The sequence below is a fragment of the Hemicordylus capensis genome, chromosome 2, assembly GCF_027244095.1.
Source record: "Hemicordylus capensis ecotype Gifberg chromosome 2, rHemCap1.1.pri, whole genome shotgun sequence".
Taxonomy (NCBI): Eukaryota; Metazoa; Chordata; class Lepidosauria; order Squamata; family Cordylidae; genus Hemicordylus; species Hemicordylus capensis.
Window position 1 is genome coordinate 237932276 of NC_069658.1, and position 20384 is coordinate 237952659.

At 45.3% G+C, this 20384-nt stretch overlaps 1 protein-coding gene across 9 annotated transcripts in view; it reads right to left on the bottom strand.

Annotated features, from left to right (window-relative positions):
* Positions 1 to 20384, bottom strand: part of LOC128346277 (vomeronasal type-2 receptor 26-like) — a 389368-nt gene that overhangs the window by 353571 nt on the left and 15413 nt on the right. For 6 of the 9 annotated variants that reach the window (XM_053299412.1, XM_053299414.1, XM_053299413.1 and 3 more), the window contains 3 exons: positions 19813 to 19910; positions 17158 to 17284; positions 13291 to 14547 (listed from right to left, as the gene is read on the bottom strand). In XM_053299412.1, the coding sequence (XP_053155387.1) occupies positions 13637 to 14547; positions 17158 to 17284; positions 19813 to 19910 (1136 nt within the window). In that variant the 3' untranslated portion in view covers positions 13291 to 13636. Of the gene's footprint in view, positions 1 to 13290; positions 14548 to 17157; positions 17285 to 19262; positions 19328 to 19812; positions 19911 to 20384 lie in introns of those variants that run through there. The other 3 variants (XM_053299416.1, XR_008316871.1, XR_008316872.1) reach the window with 3 other exon arrangements.

Here is a 20384-nt window from a genome sequence, read left to right on the forward strand (position 1 = left end):
TTCGGCTCGGGTCCGAGCCGAATCACCCAAAAATCCGAATTGCACACCCCTAAGAAGGAGACACTGAGATTCAGCAAGAAGTGAGGTACTCAATGAGACTTATCAAATGGATTCCACCCAAAAGGCTCTCCTACATTGTTAAAGGGGGAAAGACACAAGAAGCTTGGATGTGGAAAGACAGTGATAAAATGTCAGCAGTGAAGCTTGCAATTGGAGACAAGCTGTGAAGAAGAAATTGAATCATTACACAAACATATTATGGGATGTACAAGAGAAAGGGCTTGTTGAGTTAAAATACTGTCCAACAGAAGAGGTGGTGGCAGATGGACTAAACAAGCCACTGCCATTCCCACACTTTACAAGATATGATGGGACTTCATATGATGGATGTGCAAACCAATGAGAAGGAGTATTGGAGATGTGACTCCATGAGCATCAACTCTTAACACCAATAACTCTAGTGACACCTAGAGGTGACTACTAACCAGGGGAGTAACTATAATAGGGCAAAGAAAGACAGTTGTCTGGGGGCCCACTGCCTTGGGGGGGGGCCCCAGTGGCAAGTCACATGACTGACTCCCCCAGCTGCGCACCCACCCAGGCTTCCTTCAATTGTATGCATCCTTTGAAATTGATGTGAGTATTAAGACCTGGAGCTACCAGAACAGCATGTCTTTCTCTAGTACCATTAAATGACTTGCATCGTCCACAATTTACAAAACCTTTTAAAAATAATTTAGGATGATGTTCTATTGTGGCACATAGGTTATATATATATATAAATTTTACCCTGCTTTTTGTTACCACTATTCAGCCTCATTTACGATTTCTTTACTTCACTTCATGAGCTGAGCTTCAGTGAGGGGGAGGACCATTTTAAAATCTTGTCTCTGGGCCCACTCCAACCTTGCTACATCCCTGCTACTAGTGACACCTCCAGCCTCAAAGTTAAGATGCCTCTGAATACCAGTTGCAGGGCAGCAACAGCAGAAGCGAGTTCAGGCCCTCACTTCTTGCCTGTGGGCTTCCCAGAGGCATCTGGTGGGCCACTGTTTGAAACAGGATGCTGGACTAGATGGGCTTTTGCCCTGATCCTTATGACATTGGGATAGAGGCAGAGAGTGTAGGATTGCCTCCTTGTTCTCTCTTTGTTTCTTGTCTCTCTCTTCTTTGTATCTTCTGATTGGTAGACTCTTAGGAAACTCCCTTCTTCTTTGCTCTCGCCCCCTCCCTCCCTCCCCTCCCTCTCTCTCTCCTCTCTCTCTCTCTGTTGTTTCTTCTTCCTTCCACCATGAGGTAGCTAGTGCAGGGTGCAGGCTTTCTATTTAAGTTTGTTGCTTCTTAAAACAAACCTTTACTTGTTTTAGACTTCAAGCAGTTGTCTTCATATCTCCTCTGTTAGCTCTGTTCTCATCATACTGGGTTTATGTGCTAAATTAGGGTTTGATTCAAATTCCCCCCTACAGAGGAATGGGGCCGAGGAACTGGAGGGACCCATGGTACATAGGTCACCTGCAAGGGAGGAGGCACTCAGAAGAGCAGGCCAGGGCATGAAGAGTAGACTCTCTACGGCAAAGTGGTCCTTCTGCAGAACTCCATTGCATCAACCCCTGCATAGAATCTCCCATCCACACTGCTGAACTTCAATTGCTCTCCCCAAGAAACCATATTGTCCCTCACTGAGGACCCCACCCTCCCTGAGGATAAAAGTGCATCACCACCCTGCCCCAGATGACAGTGGCCTTGCAGCTGTCTTCACACCTATGGCTTGGTCAGTGGTGGAGCCAGCTGAATGGTGGCCCATGTCCAGCCCCACCAGCTGCCTCACCAGTGATGCCCCATGCACGTGACTTCCCAGCCACACCCACTCACAAAAGGGGGATGGCCCAGGCTTTGTAGAGCCCATGCAAGCTCTCCTGACCTCATTTCCAGTGAAGGAGAGGAAGGGAAATAAACGCTGCCAGCCAGCAAGTGCTGGCTGGAAATGAGCTTGGGAGGAATGGGATGGGCCCTCTGGTGATCAGACCACACCCCCTTTGCACATGATGTCATGCTATGGCAGCCCTTTTCATTGGTGGCCTGGGTTCTTTGAACCCTGCCTCTCAGTGGTGGCTCCACCCCTGGACTTGGTCAATAGAAGGATCCTGTCATATGTTTGACCATGCCAATGATTCCCAGAAGCTCCAAAAGCTCCAGCAATGCATCAGGTGCCCATTACTGGTTTCACTAGTGCTTGGGCCTCAATTTGCTGATGCAGGGAGAAGATGCCAAGTGGAAAAGGAGGAGGAAATTGATGTGTGGGCATACTGCTCCCTGCTATAGGGCCTTGAGGGGTATGCGATCCTCACCTCCTGCCGACAGTTGAACTCACAGTGTCCAAGTGAGGGGAACACACTACCACTGCCCTCTTGTTGCAGTAGCCCTTTCCTTATCAATAAAAGCAATTTAGATGGGGAAATAAATAATAGATAAATAAGATGAGAATGAAGAGGGGGTTGTCCGGCCAGGTAAACTCAAGGTTGTTGCATAGTACGAATCTTACATAGGAAGCTGCCATATACCAAGTCAGTCCATTGGTCCATCTAGCTCAGTATTGTCTACAAGTATCAGCTTGTTTGCCCCCATCCAGTCCAGAACAGCCTCCAAGACCAGGTTCAGAGCATCCATTGCCTCCCTGGTGTCTGCTGACTTAAAAGATCAGTAGAGCTGGGTGTCATCAGCATGTTGATGGCACCATAGCCCACATCCACAGATGACCTCTCCCAAGAGTTTTATGTAAATGTTAAACAGCATGGCGGACAGAATAGATCCTTGAGGCACCCCATAAGCCAAAGGTGGAACAGGCATCCCCAAAGGGTGGAACAGGCATACCCCAGTACCACCTTCTGACTACAACCCCCCAGGTAGGAGCAAAGCCACCATATGCCCCCAAGTCCCAACCTGGAGAGACATCTCAGAAGGATACCATGGTTGATGGTATCAAAAGCCGCTGAGAGGTCCAGGAGGGTCAACAGAGTCACACTCCTTCTGTCTATCTCACAGAGTCGGTCACCCAGCAGGGCGACCAAGGCAGTTTCAGTCCTATATCCAGGTCGGAAGCCAGACTGGAAAGGATCTAAGTAATGAGATTCATCCTGGACTGCCAGGAGTTGAGACGCCACAACACTCTCCAACATCTTGCCCAAGAAGGGGAGGTTTGAAACTGGTCAAAAGCTATTTAAGTCCAACGAGGTCCAACGAGGGCTTTTTGAGAAGGGGCCTAATGACTGCCTCCTTCAAGGGAGGGGAAACCACTCCCTACTCTAGAGGGGCATCCACCACCCCTGCCACCCATGGACCCAGTCCCTTCCTAGAAGCCATCACCAGCCATGAAGGGCAAGGGTCAAGGATGTGGTAGGCCTCAACCTTCCAAGCAGCCTGTTCACCTCCTCAGGCAACAGGGTCTGAAAACCATCCAATATAACAAGAACAGACGGTGCATTGGCAACATCCAGTTCTGGTGCCACAAAAAACTTAGCATCCGAGTCAGAACGGATATGAGAGATGTTATCTGCAAAATGTAGTGGAAATTGGTCACAGCAGGCTGCCGAGGGTTCTGCTTGATGGTCTTTGGGGTCCTCATCTAGGAGGCCCTGAACCACTCAAAAAAGCTCCGCTGGACAACATTGAGCTGATGCGATAGTGGCGGAAAAGGATTTCTTCGCCGCCATCACTGCCATAGAGTAGGCAGCTAATATGGGCTCTAACCTGTGTTCGGTCACATTCATTCTGAGTTTTCCGCCAACAATGTTCAAGCCGTCTACCAGCCTGCTTCATTGTCCGCAACTCACCTGTATACTAGGGAGTCACTTGGGCTTGGCTGGTCGGGAGAGGACACCTAGGCACAACCATGTCAATCGCCCAACCCATCTCATTCCACATCCACTCTCTGCTAAAGACATGGGTTGGTAATTTTTCCAAAGCCTGCTTAACCAGAGGGGACAATGGACCAAAAGAAAACTCTCTCTATACCACTGAAACAAAACTGCTTTCAAATCACTTTCACTTATAAGCCTCACCAGGGGCAGAGCCACCATTGGGAGAAAGGGTTCAAAGAACCCAGGCCGCCAATGGGGAAAGGCCGCCAAGAGAGCCCCGTCCCGTGGCTCGGTCTCCATAGGGACCCAGAGCGAACTCCCCCCTCCCACGTCCCAGCCGCCAAGCGCCTAACATGACCAGGGGGGCGTGGCCTGGGCTGCCAAGAGCCTGAACAAGCTCTCAGCTTGTCATTTCAGGCAGTGTCAGGCTGCCTGATAGGACGTTTTCCCCTTCCTCTCCCTCCAGAGAGGGAGAGGAAGGGGAGAAGGTTCTATGGGGCAGTTGGAGCTGCCTGAAATAATTGGCAAAGAGTTCACCCGGGCTCTTGGCGGCCCGGGCGTAGGAGTGGGGAGTTCACTCTGGGCTCCTATGGAGCCCGAGCCACACACATGGGCATATTGAAGGGGGCCGCCGAGCGGGGCTGGACACAGGCCGTCGCTCGGCTGGTTCTGTGCCTGAGCCTCACTTTTTAAAGGTGTCCCCTTCTGACTTCCCTAAAATGGCTGCAAAGTGGAATTGGATGCCACTTGTTTCCTGTTTCTTCCTTACATCTGCCCCTCATCATACCTGTGGGATTTTGTAGATGCCTGAAATGGTTGCAATTTGGATGGAGATGTCAGATTCAGCCCCTTCAAGAACAGTCAATGGGTGATCCCGTCTTCCACAACTGTAATTGGGAATATTGTTTTCCCCACCAGCAAGAAGGTCTATCATGGCCTCAGAGGTAATTCGTTCATCAAAATGGGTCTCATAGATGTTGTAGCCCAAAGTGATGTTGGGCAAGAGCCTGGGATCCTGATTGATCTCCTGAATGGCAAACAAGAAGGACAAGATGTGCCAGTACTTCAATATTCCTACCCTGCAACAAAACAGACATTTCATATTGTTATCTTCCACTCAGTGAAATCAAAGCACCACATTTTTTCTTTAAAAAATCTAAGAGCTTTTTGATGCAACTTATATCTCTGGAGCTCATGTAGCAATTGGGATGTTTTAGTGAGGAATACCTTGCTTCAAGGTGAATATCAATTTCACACCTCTCAGTTAGATGTGGGGGGGGGATTCTAGTCCCCCAAGATGCCCAAAAGATGCAAAATAGGTTGATTCATGGTTCTATCAAGTTGTCTTTTTAGGAATGTGTTACTGGCACCTGAGTACAAACACCTGCAAAGAACAGGTAAGTATAATACATGATTTGGACTACTCTGTAGTTGAAAAACTGCTCAGGGGAACATAGGAAACTGTGACTCATACTGAGTCAGACCATTGGTCTATCTAGCTCAGTATTGTCTTCACAGACTGGCAGCGGCTTCTCCAAGGTTGCAGGCAGGAATCTCTCTCAGCCCTATCTTGGAGAAGCCAGGGAAGGAACTTGAAACTTTCTGCTCTTCCCAGAGCGACTTCATCCCCTGAGGGGAATATCTTGCAGTGCTCATACATCAAGTCTCCCATTCCTATGCAACCAGGGCAGACCCGGTTTAGCTATGGGGACAAGTCATAGTTGCTACCACAAGACCAGCTCTCCTCTCCTGAAATTTGTACCCCACAGAAAAAGGGGTTTCCTATTTGGAGTCACCCACTCAAAGCCCATTATTTCAATTCAGTTCTAGTTTTTTCAACTTGCTTTGTCTAGACATGTTGGACCATATTTTGTTGAGGTGTGCTATGGGTCAGGGTATATTCAAGGTTTGTTCAGTTCTGGTATGGCTGGAAACAAATTGGCCATTAGAGGTGTGCATGGAACAGGCCAGGCCGGTTAGGTTAAACTCTGGACCAGATTCGAACTGACCCAACCTGGTCCAGTTTCAGGCTTGGCCGAACTGGGCTGAGATGGTTTGCGAGCCAGCTCCAGGGGTATACTTGTAAGGGGGGAATCCAGATAGGATTCCCCTTTCCAGGTGAAGTGAGATTCCCTAGCCTAAGGAGGAGTGAGTGAAAGAAGAAGCTTTACCTTTAATTTCCTGTGGCGGGGACAGTGAGGACAGCAGAGATGGCCACGGTGGCAGCGGCGGTGACACTGGTAGCCATGGTGGGGGTTTCTCCAACCCCCCTGCCAGCCTCCCAAATGACAGCCCAGGCTGGCTGCGGTCCAAATCGGGCCTCTGTGCACATGCAGAGCCACTTTGCGTGGTTGCAGGCCCGAATCTCTCTCAGCCCCAGGGGCGTAACTATAACAGAGCAAGAGGAGACCGTTGTCTGGGGGCCCACTGCCTTGCCCCCCACCAGAGGCAAGTCACATGACTGATTCGCCCAGCTGCGCACCCACCTGGGCTTCCTTCAGTGGTATTCATCCTCCCAAATTGATATGAGTGTTAAGACCTGGAGCTACCAGAACAGCATGTCTTTCTCTAGTACCATTAAATGACTTGCATTGTCCACAATTTACAAAACCTTTTAAAAAATAATTACTACGCTTTTTGTTACCACTATTCAGCCTCATTTAAGATTTCTCTGCTTCATGAGCTGAGGTTCGGGGGGGAGGCATTTTAAAATGTTGTCTCTGGGCCCACTCCAACCTTGCTATGCCCCTGCTCAGCCCTATCTTGAAGATTCCACGGAGGGAACGGAAGCTTCTGCATGGAAGCAGGCAGATGCTTTGCCCAGAGCGGCCCCATCCCCTAAGGGGAATCTCTTACGGTACTCACACATTCAAATGCAAACCAGTGTGGACCCTGCTTAGCAAAGAGGACAATTCATGCTTTCTACAAAAAGACCAGATCTCCTCCCAGCCCTTAGCTGGGCATTGGAAACAATTGATTTTTTGTCTATACCATATTTTATTTAGAAAACAGAGTGAGTGCTGCCTCCAACGATGGATGGATGGATGGATGGATGGCAATATTAATCTGGTTCTATATTTCTTATATTGCTTCTGTGTACTTAATCTGTCAGTGTTAATCTGTTAATGTTAACCCCCAGCACAGTACCTCTGGTGAGTGTTGCTGGTGTCTATCTTATATTTCTTTTAGATTGTGAGCCCTTTGGGGACAGGGATCCATCTTATTTATTTGTTATTCTCTATGTAAACTGCCCTGAGCCATTTTTGAAAGGGCGGTATAGAAATAAAATAAAATAAAATAAAATAAAATAAAATAAAATAAAATAAAATAAATAATGTTAACAAATCAATTTAATAAAAATTGTAAATAATTTTTAAAATTCTATCAATGGATCATTACTTACATCATAGCCCTGGAAAGGGGACACTCATAAAAGATGTATGGTTCAAATAAGGCAAACACTGGAGAAATGATTCCACCAATGAAGTAGTCTCCTGGCCTGTCGTAATTCCGTGCCATATTTTGATCCCTTCTCAGATTCAGTGGGCACTGTGCCTTTAGCCTCTTACAGGCTCTCTGGGGCAGCAGCAGCAGCAGCAGCAAGAGCAGCAGCAGACCCGTCCTGCGTTTCTCATTCATAGTCACCTCCCTTGTGACCTCCTCAGTTTCTATCTACAGCTGAACAAAAGATGTCAAAACCGTCTTGCAAGACGGAGGCTGCAGTGACTTTGTTCATATCTCTGCATCCAGCCCTGGCTTCAGAGGCAAACGGAGTCATATTGACCCCCACATCAGCAGAATCGCCACCTGCTCAGAATCCCAGCCCTGGTGCTCGGAGGCACAAAATGTATTTATGCACTAATTCTATCAGGCACAATTCCATGAAGTTACCTCGTCTTGCTCTTGACTGTGATGTTTGTGTTATTGGTCTTAAGGGAGACTGGAAAATTGCTTTGGGTTTTGGCAAGAAGGTGAAGAATAAATCACTATGATTTGGATTATTATAAGTGGGGCATCAATTCCCTGACTCTATGCAGTTGCAGCATCAGCTGCAGAGCTGGAGAAAATATGTTTGTGAAACCTCAGTTGCTCTGAGGTGGGTCAGGGAGGAGGCAGGTACGTTCAGACAGGCCTGCACTGAAGGATACACCTGACACATAATGTGGAGATGGTCACTTGATTGTTGTTCGCCTTAAGAGGAAATGAGACATGTTGATGGATGACAGGGCTATCAGTAGATTTAAGCCATGCTAGTTAAAAAATAGAGCCTCCAGACCAGTGCCCCCTATAACAGGGATTCCCAGATGACTACATCTCCCATCATTCCCGGCTGCAATGACCTTTGGCTGGGGATGCTGGGAGTTGTGGTCAATAATACCTGGATTCTCTGTTGCAGGGAATACTGCAAGTCCAGACTCTCATGCAGTCTACCTCTGATTACCAATTCATGGGAGGCAATGGTAGGGAAGGCCTCTTGTCTTCATGACCTGCCTGTGAGCTGTGGGCTTCCTCAACACATTCCTATAACAACTGTGGGGAGCTGGAGTGGATGGGTCTGATCCATCAGGATGTTTCTTATCTTTATGAATTTAATCAATGTACTTACATATCGGAGCCATCTAATGGCACAGTGGGGTAGTAACTTGCCTAGGGAGCAAGAGGTTGTAATTGGAACAAAAACCTTGTGTATCATTGAAAGAATGACTGACATCCAGACTAAGGCTGCGCTCACACATAATGTGGAACCATGACTCCAATGGACCCATGGTTCCACTTCCCACCCCATCCCGCTCTCCTGTCTGAATTCGGACATCATGTTGAGCTGCAGAGAGGAGGGGGAACTGGCTGTGCAGGCTTCCTTCTTGCATGAAGGACAGCCTGCACAACCAATCATGGCTGGAGTTAAGGGAAGAGCTTCTTCCCTCAACTCTGGTTGAAGGGCACGCAGCCTGAGGTTCCGGATTTGGATGCAACACAGGCTGCGTCTAACCTCGGGTTGTGGTGACGAAACTCACTACAACCTGAGGATTCAGACTGGAGTTTTAAAAACAGAACCTCGGGTTGGTTGCTGTGCAGAGCCAGAATTGCATGCATTCACACGTAAGAGTAAGAAAATCTCTGCCCCCTGAAACACCGGTTCCACATTACTTGCAAATGCGGCCTAAATTACTCCTAAATTGTCCTGTTGAAATTATGTAGACCTTTAGAGTAGTTCCTACTATTGAGTAACTTAGAATGGCTGTCAGTCAATGACTAAAATTATCTGTGATATATTTTAAAATATTTCTTATTCATATTTCCTAAGCTTAGGATGGAAGGAAGGAAGGAAGGAAGGCGCTGCCTGAAAAGGATGGGGAAGCCGTAGTGCTCGCTTGTGGGCAGGGAGGGGATTCTCTCAGTGCTCAGCCACACCTCGTGCACGTGACATCACACACACAGGATGCCGTTAGAGGGGCCGCCAGGTGGGGCGGGACCCAGGCCACCGCTCAGCAGGCTCTGCACCTTGTCCTGGGTGTGGTTTGTTTGCCCCAGCCTTTAAAAATCACAAAGCATAGGGACATTTTGATAGGCCAAGAATCCAGCTGGGGGCAGTCTGGTGAGCTATTCAGCTCCTGGCCACTTGAATCTTCATTCCACCTCTGAGAGGCAACGCTTCCCACTTGCCTCAGAGCATAGTGTGGGTTTTGGATGGCTGTCTATTTGGTGGCCAGATAGGAATTTTTGGGCCTACATTAAATGGTTGGGTGATGGATTCCCTGCCCCACCTCACCCCCGCCACCCTAAGCCATACTATGCTCTATACTTACTTCCTGGTCAAAACTGCAGGGACAATGCAGGATTTAAGAACTAGACTTGGGCAGTTTGCACCATATAGCCACTGAGAGCACATGCTCAACTGCCTGGGAACTAGAGGTTGCCGCCCTCCTTACTTGTAGTAAGTAAGGTTGTGCTGTCGAGTTGGTGTCAACTCCTGGCAACCACAGAGCTATCTTTGGTAGAATACAGGAGGGGTTTACCATTGCCTCCTCCCGCTCAGTGTGAGATGATGCCTTTCAGCATCTTTCTATATCACTCCTGCCAGATATAGGTGTTTCTCTTAGTCTGGGAAACATACCAGCAGGGATTCAAACCAGCAACCATTTGCTCCCTAGGCAAGTTACTACCCTGTAGGAGATCATGTGAAACTGCCCTAAAGTATTAGTCATAAGGAATCTATTTTATATTCATAACTCTAGAGTCCAAAAAAAGGTTCTCTACTCACAGTACACCAGTGTGAGCGGGGATTCTTCTGTCATCAACAAGATTTAAATGAGCTTAATATTTGCTCTCTTCAATACATTAAAAGCAGAACTCATGAGAGAGTGCTTAAGATCGCTTAATCAAATACTCTAATAGTCAAAGCCAATAAAGGACACTTTTCTCTCTAAAGAAATTTTTTAAAATAATGTTTTCCTTTCTGCTCACCACACGACTTTGTACTTGTAGCTCTTTTTATCCTACTTTCTAGCAGGCTTATGAGATCACCCGGCATTCTGTGTGTGTCCATCCATGTTTGTGTGTCCCCCCTCCCCCATCAACTTTGCAACACCTGGACCAATATGAATCAAATTCAGTACAGTTGTAGAGACACATAGGGAAACCTCAACGGCGTAGTTTGTGATGATGTCATCCACACTGATCCAAGATGGCAGATGCATAAACATTTGAGTTGTAAGTGGGCTAACCGATTCGAACCAAATTTGCTACAGCTGTAGGAACACATAGGGATGCCCTAAAGACATGGTGTGTGATGATGTAATCTGCCCCAATCCAAGATGGCGGATGTGTGAACATTTGAGGAGCAAGTGGGCTAACTTGTGGACTGTCTAACTGATTTGAACCAAATTAGGTACAGTTGCAGTGAGTGACATACAGGGACACCTCAATGGCATAGTTTGTGATGATGTCATCCACACTGATTCAAGATGGCGGACGTTTAAACTTGTGAGGTGTAAATGGGCTAAATTGTGAACCGCTTAACCGATTTGAACCAAATTTGCTGCAGCTGTAGGGGCACATGGGGACACCTTAATGGTGTCATTTGTGATGATGTAATCTACCCCAGTCCAAGATGGTGGCCATGTGAACGTTTGAGGCACCAGTGGGCTAACTTTGGACTGTCTAACTGATTTGAACCAAATTTGCTATAGCTGAATGGACACATAGGGATTCCCCAATGGTGTAGTTTATGATGATGTCACCCACCCCAGTCCAAGATGGCAGATGCATAAACTTTTGAGATGCAACTGCACTAACCTGATGACTATCTAACCAATTTGAACCACATTTGGAACAGCTGTAGTGAGTGACACACAGGGGCACCTCAATAGTGCAGTTTGTAATGGTGACATTCACCCCAATCCAAGTTGGTGGAAACATGAAAATATGAGGTACAAGAGATCTAACTCATAGACCTAAATTTGTACCAAATTTAGTCCAGATGTAGAGACAGTGAAGCAAAAGTAGGCTGATTAGTTCCTACTAGAACAACTTGTTTATTGATGCTAAAGCTCCCCTCCTGACCTTTTTTTAAAAAGCATTTATATCCCACTCTTCCTCCAAGGAGCCCAGAGTGGTGCACTTAGTTATGTTTATCCTCACAACAACCCTGTGAGGTAGGTTAGGTAATCAGACTCAGCATGCCAAAAAGATGTGGCTACACTGCAGAGAGCTTTCCTGCAGGCTGTGCCATCCTCAGGGACCTGCTTCTGGGTCACTAGGTGTACTTCTAGGGGAAGGAGAGATTGAAGTAAATCTCTCCCTCCCTCTGCCACAGAATGTACTGTAATGCTAGGCGGGGAGATTTTTCCACTGCATGAGCCTGTCTTCCAGGTGTGCTGCCACTGCTTTCGTCAGCATGCCAGCCAGTGTTTCACCCTAGAAAGGGCTTGATTGGAAACTGGCACTAATCCATCCTACATGCTGGGGAACAAAAGGTTTACTCCAAAAATATCTACTCCAAAGATCTACTCCAAAAAACTTTCTGTCCCAACCAGAAACTGTTCTTGGACAAGGGTTTGTTAAGGACATTTCCCCCCCTCTTTTCCTATTACTGGGGATCAGAAGCCACCTTTCACTTTCATCATTATATGTTCCTTTCTATTCAAATCAGGCCTCACTACAATAATATAGCATTTAGGAAGAAAGATGCAACCCAATAACCCAGCACTGGAGGCCAGGTTAGAGAAGATCTGCACAGCCACCATGTATTCCCCTTCATGCTCAGGTAGGTGGGCACAAAGGACACCCAAACACTGCAGAAGACCAACATGCTGAAGGTGATCAACTTGGCTTCATTGAATGCCCCAGGCAGCTTCCGGGCTAGGAAAGCCACCATGAAACAGATGGCAGATAGGAAACCCATGTAGCCTAGGGCACTATAATACATGGTGACTGAGCCTTCGTTACACTTCAGGATGATCTTCCCAGGCTGGGAGTACACGTCTGATTCTGGGAATGGTGGAGAAATAACCAGCCAGAAAGTCCTGATCCCAAGTTGAATACTGGAAGAGCAAAATACAATGGATTTGGCCAAAGTCTTCCCAAGCCATCTCCTCATCCTATTCACTGGCTTTGTGGCCATGAATGCAACCACCACAGTGATGGTTTTCACCAATACCGAAGAGACAGCAACTGAGAAGATCATGTTGAAGGTAGTTTATTGGAGAAGGCAGGTCATCTTCCTTGGGTGGCCAATGAATAGAAAGGAGGATATAAAGGAAAGCAGGAGAGAGATGAGGAGAATGTAGGAGAGATCCCAGTTGTTGGTTTTGACAACTGGAGTTTCTTCACTGCTCGTGAGAGCAGCCTCACCTTGTTAACCTGCTACACTTGGAGATGACCAGTCAATAAAACAAACCAATCAATAACACCAGTCTGACTGACTATATTCCATGCCATTTGTCCAATGTTATAACTTTAGAAGTTAACTAAGATACCCTTTGTGTGCATTTTTAATGCACTGGTTGCTTTTGCATTTATTTGTGATGCTGATTTCAAATATGCTGGCTCCTTGTTCTAGAGATTTAAAAAGTTTAAGATAAAATATGCCATAGCCTTAATCAAATTAACCTTTCTAATATATACAATCATTTTTCCTTAATTAGCAAATACCTATTAAATTAAATTCACTTACATATAATTATGCAGAAGTTCAAAATGCTAATATTTCATTTCTTAACTTGAAGTCACATCAAATCCATTTTTAAGAGCTGGCATGGATCAAATGGGGATTTTGTTTAAATGATTAAATAAAATGTTAATCATGATGAAATCTATTTTATATTCATAACTGGGTTAAAACATGGTTCTCTACTCACATCTACAACTGTCAGTTACAAATGAGAATCTTCTTAATCAACACACAATACTTTTTTCCAACAGAAAGGTTTAATCAACATAATATCCATTCTTTTCAATATATTAAAGGCAGTACTAATGGAAACATGCTTAAGATCTCTTAATCAAGACCACTATTCTGCCTCAAGGAAGCTTTGCAAAAAAAATAATTTTCTTCTCTTCACCATACTGATGTTGTGACATCAAATGCTTCTGATCTTTTTTATTCCTGCTGATGTTCACTCAAAAGGCTTGAGAGGGAATTGCCACTAGTTTATTCCACACTCTAGAAAGCAATGTGTCAGGAATCCATTCCAAGCAATCTTTCAGCCTAAACAGAAGTTGTGGTCTTGTCTAAATTCTGGTGGGACATAATTCTTGTCTGTCCCTTGGACTAGAGATCAGAACCCATCTTTCACTTTTATCATTAGATGTTCCTTTCTGTTTAGATCAGGCCTCCATATAATAATGTAGCATCTGGGAAGAAAGATGCAGCCCAGCAACCCAGCACTGGAGGCCAAGATAGAGAAGACCTGAACAGCCACCGTGTATTTTCCTTTTGTGCTCAGGTATGTGGGCACAAAGGACACCCAGACACTGCAGAAGACCAACATGCTGAAAGTGATCAACTTGGACTCATTAAATGCCCCAGGCAGCTTCCTGGCCAGAAAAGCCACTGTGAAACAGATGGCAGCCAAGAAGCCCAGGTAACTAAGGGCACCATAAAACATGGCGACTGAGCCTTCGTTACACTGCAGGATGATGTGTCCAGCCTGGGAGTACATGTCAGATTCTGGGAAGGGAGGAGAGATTCCTAACCAGAGAGTACACATGCCAAGTTGAATGCTGGAAGAGCAAAATACAATGGAGTTGGCCAAACTCTTCCTCAGCCATCTCCTCATCCTGTTGCCTGGCTTGGTGGCCATGAATGCAACCACTACAGTGATGGTTTTTGCTAATACAGAAGAGACTGCAACCGAGAAGATGATGATGAAGGCAGTTTGTTGGAGAAGGCAGGTCACTTTCCTTGGCTGACCAATGAACAGAAAGGAGGACAAAAAGGAAAGCAGCAGAGACACCAAGAGAATATAGGAGAGGTCCCGGTTGTTGGCTTTGACCACCGGAGTGTCCAGGTATTTAATGAAGATTCCTAACACAAAAGCTGTGGTGAATGAGAAATATAAGGCAAAAGCAGCTAGGATGATCCCCAAGGATTCTTCATAGGACAGGAAAGTTATAACTTTGGGGATACATTGATCTTGGTCCTTATGTGGGTACTGGTCTTCTGGACACTTCTGGCAATGGTCTGCATCTGAAACGAAAGAGTTATTTCAACATCACTGACACCTACTGTATATACATATGTCTCTGTGTTGTGTTGTATTCCATAAAATATCTTTTTGGGAGTGAGAGCAAATGATGCACCACTTTAACCAGAAAGAATATAAATCAGGGAGACATCATTGTTGAACAGGGATGGGGTCCAGTTCAGTAGAAGTGATTGTGGTTTGGATGCAGAAACCCCCGGCTCAGTCCTTAGCATCATCACCTGAAAAGGATCTCAGCCGGTACAGCTGGGATGCTCGGCCTACCTGATCCACTGCAGAGTGAAGAGAGTATCCATCAGAATACGCACTGGGCTACCTGGACCAATGATATGACTCAGTGTAAGATAACTTCCTGTCTTGTTCTAATATGGGGTGGCATTTATGTTAAGTCCAACTTAGGTGAGGAGAAGATTAGGATCCTAGGAAAACAATCCTTCTACCTTTCCTCCAAGGAGACCACAGCACCAAAAGTGTGCTGATCCTATTCTTCGGAAGTAGGCTAGGCTGAGCAAACAACCAAAGACAGGAAGCCCAATGTGTGAGCAGAGATTTCAGCTCGGGTCTCCCCAGTCCAAGTCCAACACTCCAGCTACTTCACTGGTCTGGCTGATTAGTGATTACAAGGATTCAGGGAGGTTGGGCAGTCCTGGGTCCATGAACCATGAACCCTTCAGAAGGCCTTCCTAACTTTCCCCATTCATGGGATGTATTGTTAAAGGTCTTTTCAGTTGTGTGACTCAGTTTGGGCAACTCTATTCCCGGGGAAACTTGTTACATTTTTAGTAGCGAGTGCAAACTTTTTTTATTACAAGTAAAAGGGCTTGCAGTTTACAAGCCCATTAATATCTTATTTCTCTGTGACTCTAGGCTTTTCCTAGCTCTATGAGGTCTCATTCCCCATGCTTCCCAGTGGGAATGTTTCTGCATTTCCTGGGACATTAATGAATTTTTCCGGGATTTTAGATTTTTCTTGTAGTCTGGGTGAGGTCAGGAACCTACCTCCCAAAACCATGTTTCTATCTTTCATGGTTTGGTCTGGGAGTTTCATGTTAATAAGGGCTTGGCCTGCAAGCAACTTGGGCTGCAAGCGCCTCTTATCTATCTGACGATAGTATTTTCCTATCTCGTTGAAGTATCATTCCTCATGCTTTCCAATGGGAAAGTTTTACCAGATTTTCCAGGGAGTCATGAATCTTTCAGGCATTTTGGAGTTTTTTGGTGGTCTAGGCAAGCTTTGTAACCTACCAACAAAAACGGCGAGTTTCTATCTTTTGGTGGTTTGGTCTGGGAGTTTCATATCAGTGAGCGAGCAAGCGAGCGAGCGAGCAAGTGCAGCCCAAGCAGATTTATATTATAGATACTTTATTTTGTTCATATGTTTCAGATGAAACAGGTAGTTTTAGACTTATTTGTGCTGGTTTTTTTTTTAATTACTGTATTTTAATGAGTTTCATATTTGTGTTTTATTATTATATTTTGAACACCACTCTGGAAATTGTTGTTTAAGGCTGGTATAAATGTATATTAAGTAAATTGCACATAAAGAAGAGAGGCCCACATCTTCAAACTGTGTCTATCTCAATCATGGAAAGCTCGAATGAGGATGGTGCAATTTAAACCACTAAAGGGGTAAGTGGGCATTGTCTGATGAGCCCTCCCACTGCTCCCCACTTTGTTTCCTAAGGTTATTTCTTTCATTTTACAGCATTAATTGTGGAGATTAAAAACACAGAAGACTGATTCACACAATCACTGCTGCATTGTTAAGCTGGGTATGGAGGTTCCTGGTAAGCATGTGTTCCTTGCAAGTATGTCATGTGAAGTAATCAACAGGACTATCCTTTAGTAGGGCAAATGGGGCGGATGCCCTAAGCTATCTCCCACCCATCCCAGGCCCCATGCCATTACTCCTCCTGTGAATTGTATTGCTGCTCTCTGGTGCCTTACTGCCCTGCCTTATAGAAAGACCATGCCAGGGATTTAAAGTGCAAAGCCGCAGCAGCCAGTGAGAGAGTGCTCCCTTGCTGGCCCTGGGCACAATCTGCATATTACAACTCATTGCAGGTTTCCTGGAAGGTAAGGCAGAGCTGCAAGTTGTGGACCAGTGTGCAAATGAGGTAGTATTGGCCCCACCCCTGATGTTAGAGTGAGGGGTGTGGCTTGTATCAGGGGGTGTGGCCTGTGACCATGGATCCTGCACTTCCCTAGGGATGGCCCTGGTCATTAACCACTGGTTTGCATCCTGCATTTCTGAAATTATCTGAACTTTTCCCACCCAACTTCAAATCTTGGTTGCAGAAGTCAGGTGGAAGTGAGGAGAATCTTGGGAACACACAGCAACTAACAGTTGGTGGTCTCACTTAACATAACCACCAGGAACACATGCTCACTGAGAAGATCTGGCTCTTGGCTTACTGACTTGGTAGCATTCATGGGAACCTCCCCACCAAGAGAGGATTTACGTCTATCAAACATGACTAGCCCTTTTCCTAGAAAATGTGTGAATGACTCTTTCCCTCTAGCCCAAAGTCTGCCCATTGCTCAGAAGTCATCTATTTTCCCCAAGGCCTATTCAATACTTAAGAGCCACCTACCTTCCTGAGTGGAAAATGTTGCTTCTGGGCATGGAGTGCAATCATAGCAGCAAACTGGTTTTCCTTCCTTAATCACTTTCATATACCCAGGTGTACAACTTTCTGTACATCTGGAATGAGGTACAGTCTAATCATAAAAACAAAACACATCAAGGAAAAGGCGGTATTTTTGCCCTCGGAAATGACTCGTCGTGCTGGTCATGTCTTTAAAGCTCTAAAGACTTAGGACTGGAAAGGCCATGAATTTCGTATAGAGGGCAGCTTCAGATAACTGGTGGAAAGTAAATAGCAAGAAAATTCTCTCAGTTCTCTCTAAGTGTGCTCTTCTCCTGCTTACCAGTACTTCTGCCCATTTCTGTGTTGTCTGAACTTAGAAGTGTGAGTGGAGAATGTCAGGACCCCTCCTCCACCTGACATTGTCAAGCCAACTTAGAATGTTGGTTCCAAATGTTGGGTTGACTGAGGGTCCCAACATCCACCAGCTGATATTTCCAGGTTCAGTCCACATGGAAATGAGTGGAAGTACCTGTGAGTGGTGGGAGCACATTCTCATTGGGAACTGCCACTTCTTTCCTTCCTACTTATTTCCACAGATCATCTGAATCTGCTCTAAGATTAGCTGGAGAGAACCTTTGCATGTCCCCCCACTTTCTGCAGTTTACTTGGTGGTGATATGCGAGAAGTTCTCCTTGCTGTCTCCTAAGATGTTGAACTCCCTGCTGCAAGTCGTTTCTCGGGTTCCCAGTCCTTTTTTACCTCTATTATGGAGCTGATATTTTCATGAGGCCTCTAATCAGTTAATTTCACTTTTATTTGCTGGTTATTTTGCTTATGATTGATTTACTTCCAAATATTTCACACATAATGAAAAACCTGCACTGGCTGCCATTTCATGTCCAGACTCAATTTAAGGTGCTAGATTCGATTAATGAAGCCTCGGAGCATGGGTTACAGTATGTATACTTACATGCTGTTTTGTTTTTTTCTGATAGGAAGTAAGTATTTATTATTTTTATTTGTCCTAATGTTTTGTATTTTATATGAGGTTTGTTTTCTTATACTCAGTGTTGTTTCTGCTTTAAGTTTTCATTTTGTAATCTGATTTGGATTATCACTAAATTGTTCTGGTAAGAACTAATCTGCCTATTTTCCTTTCACTATCCCTAAAACTGGATTAAATTTGGTCCAAATTGGTTAGGCGGTCCACAAGTTAGTGCATTTGCACCTCAAGTGTTCACGTATCTTGAATAGGGGTGAGTGACATCAGTATAAACTACACCTTTAGGCCATCCCTGTGTGTCCCTCCAGCTGTAGCAAATTTGGTTCATATCAGTTAGGCAGTTCAAAACTTAGCCCACTTGTCCTCAAATGTTTACATATCTGCCATCTTGAACTGGGGTGGGTGAAATCATTGCAAAAGCATTGCAAAGTTGATAATGGGAAAGATAGGGGTGGGATGAATGAATGCTGGGTGATCTCATAAGCTTACTTTCCTTATGGAAAGTAGGCTTAAAAAGTGGGACACAAATTATTTAATAATCAATCAATTATCTAGGTTCTCTTTCAGGGGATGGCTTCTTTCCATATTAATTTAACTGGAATTTTCACCCAGTCAAGGCCCTGCTGAATATACCACCCTATATGGAGGCAAAGTCAGCAGGGCCTTTTGTATATTGGTCCCAGTTCTCAGGTAGTCCTTCCCCAAGAAATCCATTTGGCCCTTTCCTTGTCGTCTTTGTGGAGTCATTAAACACTTTCCCCATGGGGCTTTGCAAGCTGAGCTTTTAAAAAAAAATGTTTGGTCATTAGTGATCCTTTATTATAGGATCACTATTTTGTTGGGTTTTATACAGTTTCAAAAATAATTATTTTGTGATATATTATGATTTTTAAAAAATTATATTGTTCTTAGTTTTATTTTATAAACCAACCTGGGAACAGAACATGGCAGTACAGAAAAATACAAATAAGAATATTAGTCCTTGTGATTGGGATGCACTATAAAATTACAAGATTAGGTCTGAAGAGGTGTGAAATCTTGGGATTTATCAGATCTGACATAAATACAAGGAGTGTAGGCTTTTGCCTGCACAATAGATTGGTACCTTCTGCTTGCTGCACTTTGGGCTTCAGATTTTCTTCCTACCCGATCAAAATAGAGAGCCCCAAGCTAAAAAATTGAATTCTTAGATTAGAACTGGAACATGGGGATCTGCGTCCAAAACCACCTAGCTTAAAACCACCTAGCTTAATATTGTCGTACACTGACTAGCAGCCCACCCACACCCACACCCAGGGTTTCAGGAGGAATCTTTCCAACCCTATCTGGAGATGCCAGGGATGGAACCCAAGACTTTCTACATACAGAGAATATGCTCTACCACCGAGTAACGATCATTCCCAACGGGAGTGCAGCAGTTCTGGGTAGAGCTGGCTTGCCCTGATCCCCTCCATCAAAAAGAATTAATATCGCCTGCTCATTTCTGTATGTGTCTCTCATCTTGCTACTCCTTTCCTTCCCTCCATTCATATTTCCCATGTTTTGGCCTTAACTGGGCAAGAATAATATCCTTTTTATCATCTATAGAGAGTAACCAACAAATTACCAAAGCTTAACTCATGTCAAGAGAATAAAATGAAATCATTTTACCTTACCTTATTATATGGTGCAGGCCACACAATGACTTCCGGGTTAAAGGTGAACTTGATATCAGTGAGTGCTCGTCTCTCCACGCTCCCAATTTTCACTTGACCTTGAGAGTTATTGGGGAAAAGCACCCAATTCACAATCTCAAAGTAATCAGCCAGCTCCCCATTGTCATTCAAACAAAGTCTGCCCAAGGAAGCATTATAAAACTTCCTCAAGAAAGGATGAAGCTAGAATGACAGCAAAAACAGCAGCAGTTAGGAGGGGTGAGGCCATCTTGGATCTCTCAGCCATGCGCACTTGGAGCTCTCATCTCCTATGACTTGTGGCCAGGACCCATCCTGTCAGGACTCGTTGAGGCTATTCCCACAATCGACGGAAAGCGGGCTAAGGGAGCTTAGCCCACTTTCCGCTGACCGTGGGAACCACTGGACTCGCAGACAAGCCCGGTGCTCCCAAGGCGGCTAGCCTGCCTAAAACACCCTCCCCTTAAATGAGGTTAACGGAGCCAGCCAGTGCTCCATTAACCTCATTTTGTTGCTCCTGTGTCGCTGCAGCACATGGCGACACACAAGTAGAC